Raw genomic sequence first — 2,967 nt, 5'->3', positions numbered from 1 at the left:
ATTTGCGATGATTCTTCATTGGTGGAATTTAAATTAGTTACAAAACAGTTTACATCAAATATTTCGGGAACTCCCTGCTTAATATTTATAAAAACATGTAGCACGAAAATAGGCTTCAGTTTTTAATTTTGTGCCTAATTCCGTTCTATAGGCCGCAGTTGGGAACGGTGTGTTTCTAATTACGTTTCAATTCATTTTAACAGAAATTTGAGTGCCGCCATCATGCCAAAATTTACACAGGAATCATTAAATTTAGCTCTTGAAGCAATAAAAAGCAATCGGATGACATGTTACAAGGCTTCAAAGGTATATCCTGTTCCGAAGCAAACTCTACTGGACAAAATTAAATATGTACAAGTATTCAAAAGGCTGCCCAGGAGCTTCAGCTGTGCTAACGACAGAAGAAGAAAGTTTTATTGTCAAATGGGTTTGTTATCTGGCGGAAATAGGCTTTCCAGTAACAAAATATCAACTTGTAAACTGCGTTACTAACTTGGTTATGGAACTAAATCGGCCGAATTCTTTTAAAAATAATATACCAGACAGAAAGTGGTTGCAAGGGTTTTTGAAAAGAAATCCCACAGTGAGTCAACGTGTTTCGCAATCCTTAACAGTTTCTCGTGCATCGGTAACAGAATCTTCCATAAGAAGTTGGTTTAAAAGAGTATATCAATACTTGGAAAATAACAATTGTCTCGATGTTTTAGAAGATTCAACACGAATCTTCAACTGTGATGAGTCCGCGTTTTTTCTTTGTCCAAAAGGTCAAGCAGTTTTGACAAAACGCGGTTCAAAGCATGTATACTTCAGATCTGGCAATGATGATAAAGAATGTTTTACATTATGCATAGGAGCTTCCGCTTCCGGTAAAATGATGCCAACTTTTGCTCTCTTTCCATACAAAAGACTTCCAACCAACATACTTTCCAAATTTCCTTCTGATTTGGCTATTGGAAAGTCGGATTCAGGCTGGATGACCTGTGAAACATTTTATGAATATATAACAAATGTCTTTTATCCCTTCATCCTGAAAGAAAATATACAACTCCCAATCGTACTATTTTTGGATGGGCACACGTCACATTTGTCGCTGCATCTTATTGAGTTTTGCAAGAAGCAAGGAATCATACTTATAGCGCTTCTTCCAAACTCGACACACTTGCTGCAATCAATGGATGTTGCAGTATTTCATAGTTTAAAAAATGACTGGAGAAAGCAAATACAAAATTGGAGAATGCTAAATAATGGACAAAGAATAAAACGGGAAGATTTCGGACCTATTGTTCAGAAATACATACAATCTACAATCACTTCTGATATACTACAAAACGGTTTTAAGGCTTGTGGCATATTTCCGTTTAATGAAGATGCAGTGGCTTACAATAAAATTTTAAAACCTGACATCAGAGACACATCCAATATAATCAGAGTACCAAACATGAATATCGCAGAAATTTCAGAGAACTATGAAGCAACAAAAACACTTGAAACTAATTCCGAAGAATTTTTACAAAGTTTTGAGAAAAGGTTGCCGGCTGAAAAGCTTAAACTGTTTATTGAGTGCAGCGGAACTTGGAAAGGTGATGTTAAGGACGAAAACTTATTTTACTTTTTGAGAAGTGTTAAGAATGAGCAAACAAGCAGCTGCATTGCAAGTATTTCTAATTCCGATCTTAATATTACGAGTATTTTAGCTAACAACGACTGTTTATTGGATATCGAAAACATGAGTATTGATTTCATAGATTTCAATGAAGAATTAGTTAACAAACATAATTTGAGCAGTTCAACTTCATCTTGTGCCGTGAAGTCCAAGCAGCGTAAAGTAGTACATATATTGGACAGTGTACCTTGCCCAGTAGCTCAAGCCATTAACTTCGAAGATATCCCAACAACTGTCAACCATCCACCAAGACCTCAGTTGCCCCCTAGGGAGGCGAATGGCAATGTAGACGTGGTTAATATTAATTCGAGAACTCCACCAAAAAGCAAAGTTAATGCAATAGAAATAAAATAATCTGAATTTCCAACGCCTTTCAAAAATGCTCTTTTCTGGCCAGAGCCCCAACCAGTGAACCCGAACAAAAAATTTGTCAAGAAAAAATTAACCCCAACTGTCGCCACTGCTTCTGAATACATTGAGTATCAGCGACGCTTGGATGAAGAAAAAAAGATTAAGAAAGGAAAGATAATTTTAAAAAAGAAAGAAAAGCAAGGTTCAAAGGTGAAAGTAAAACGGAACATTAATAATAGTTTTAATCCAGGAGACTATGTTGTAGTAAGGTATGAAGGCGACAAATTTCTTGGGCTGGTGTTAAAAATTACTAATGGGAATCCAGAAAAATTTCAAATGAAAACCATGACAATGAGTGGATCTAACTGGCGTTGGCCAGAAAAAGAAGATATTTTAGAATACGACGCCGATGAAGTAGTTAAAAAAATTAATTTACCTCAGCCTATAAATAAGAGAGGAATATTTTCAATACCTGATATGTAATAAACTAAAATTTAATATTGAACTGACTTTATGTATATTAATGTAATTGAAATTATTTTATTTCACGTACAAGTAATTGAATGTATACAGTTTTACTAACTAAATACTTATTATTTTATGTGTATATATCGCATCAAATGCATAGCTGACAAATAATGTCATTAAAATATTTGAAGTTATTTTATTTATGTGAATAAAAATGTTTCCTTGTGTTCCACGTATAAACTGTGTAAGTTTTACTTACAAATTGCTAGGAATAGTTGAAATAAGAACTTTTTCTAATGTAGCACGGAATAAGGATCACTTTAGCACGGAATTAGGATTTTGACAAAATTTTAGCACGGAATTGGGGCCAATTGAGTGTTTCAGAAAAGCATTAATAACAAAAAAACGGTACCAAAATTCTATCATTTGAAAAGTGAATATGAAAAATAAAAGCTTTATTTACAATTTGTTAATAATTCTTCATT

General features: G+C 33.9%; 1 protein-coding gene across 1 annotated transcript; it reads left to right on the top strand.

Annotated features, from left to right (window-relative positions):
• Nucleotides 1-372: 372 nt before the first annotated feature.
• Nucleotides 373-2,182, top strand: LOC125777328 (uncharacterized). The gene has a single exon (XM_049451878.1). The coding sequence runs from the start codon at nt 500-502 to the stop codon at nt 2,015-2,017; it is 1,518 nt and encodes a 505-aa protein (XP_049307835.1). The 5' UTR covers nt 373-499; the 3' UTR covers nt 2,018-2,182.
• Nucleotides 2,183-2,967: the final 785 nt, after the last annotated feature.

The sequence above is a fragment of the Bactrocera dorsalis genome, chromosome 3, assembly GCF_023373825.1.
Source record: "Bactrocera dorsalis isolate Fly_Bdor chromosome 3, ASM2337382v1, whole genome shotgun sequence".
Classification (NCBI taxonomy): Eukaryota; Metazoa; Arthropoda; class Insecta; order Diptera; family Tephritidae; genus Bactrocera; species Bactrocera dorsalis.
Note: the sequence above shows the minus strand (reverse complement) of the source record. Positions and strands in the feature narration are given on the sequence as shown.

Bases quoted from the DNA above. Each gene is read 5' to 3' on its own strand.
- LOC125777328 (XM_049451878.1), top strand. From the start codon at position 500: ATGGAACTAAATCGGCCGAATTCTTTTAAAAATAATATACCAGACAGA.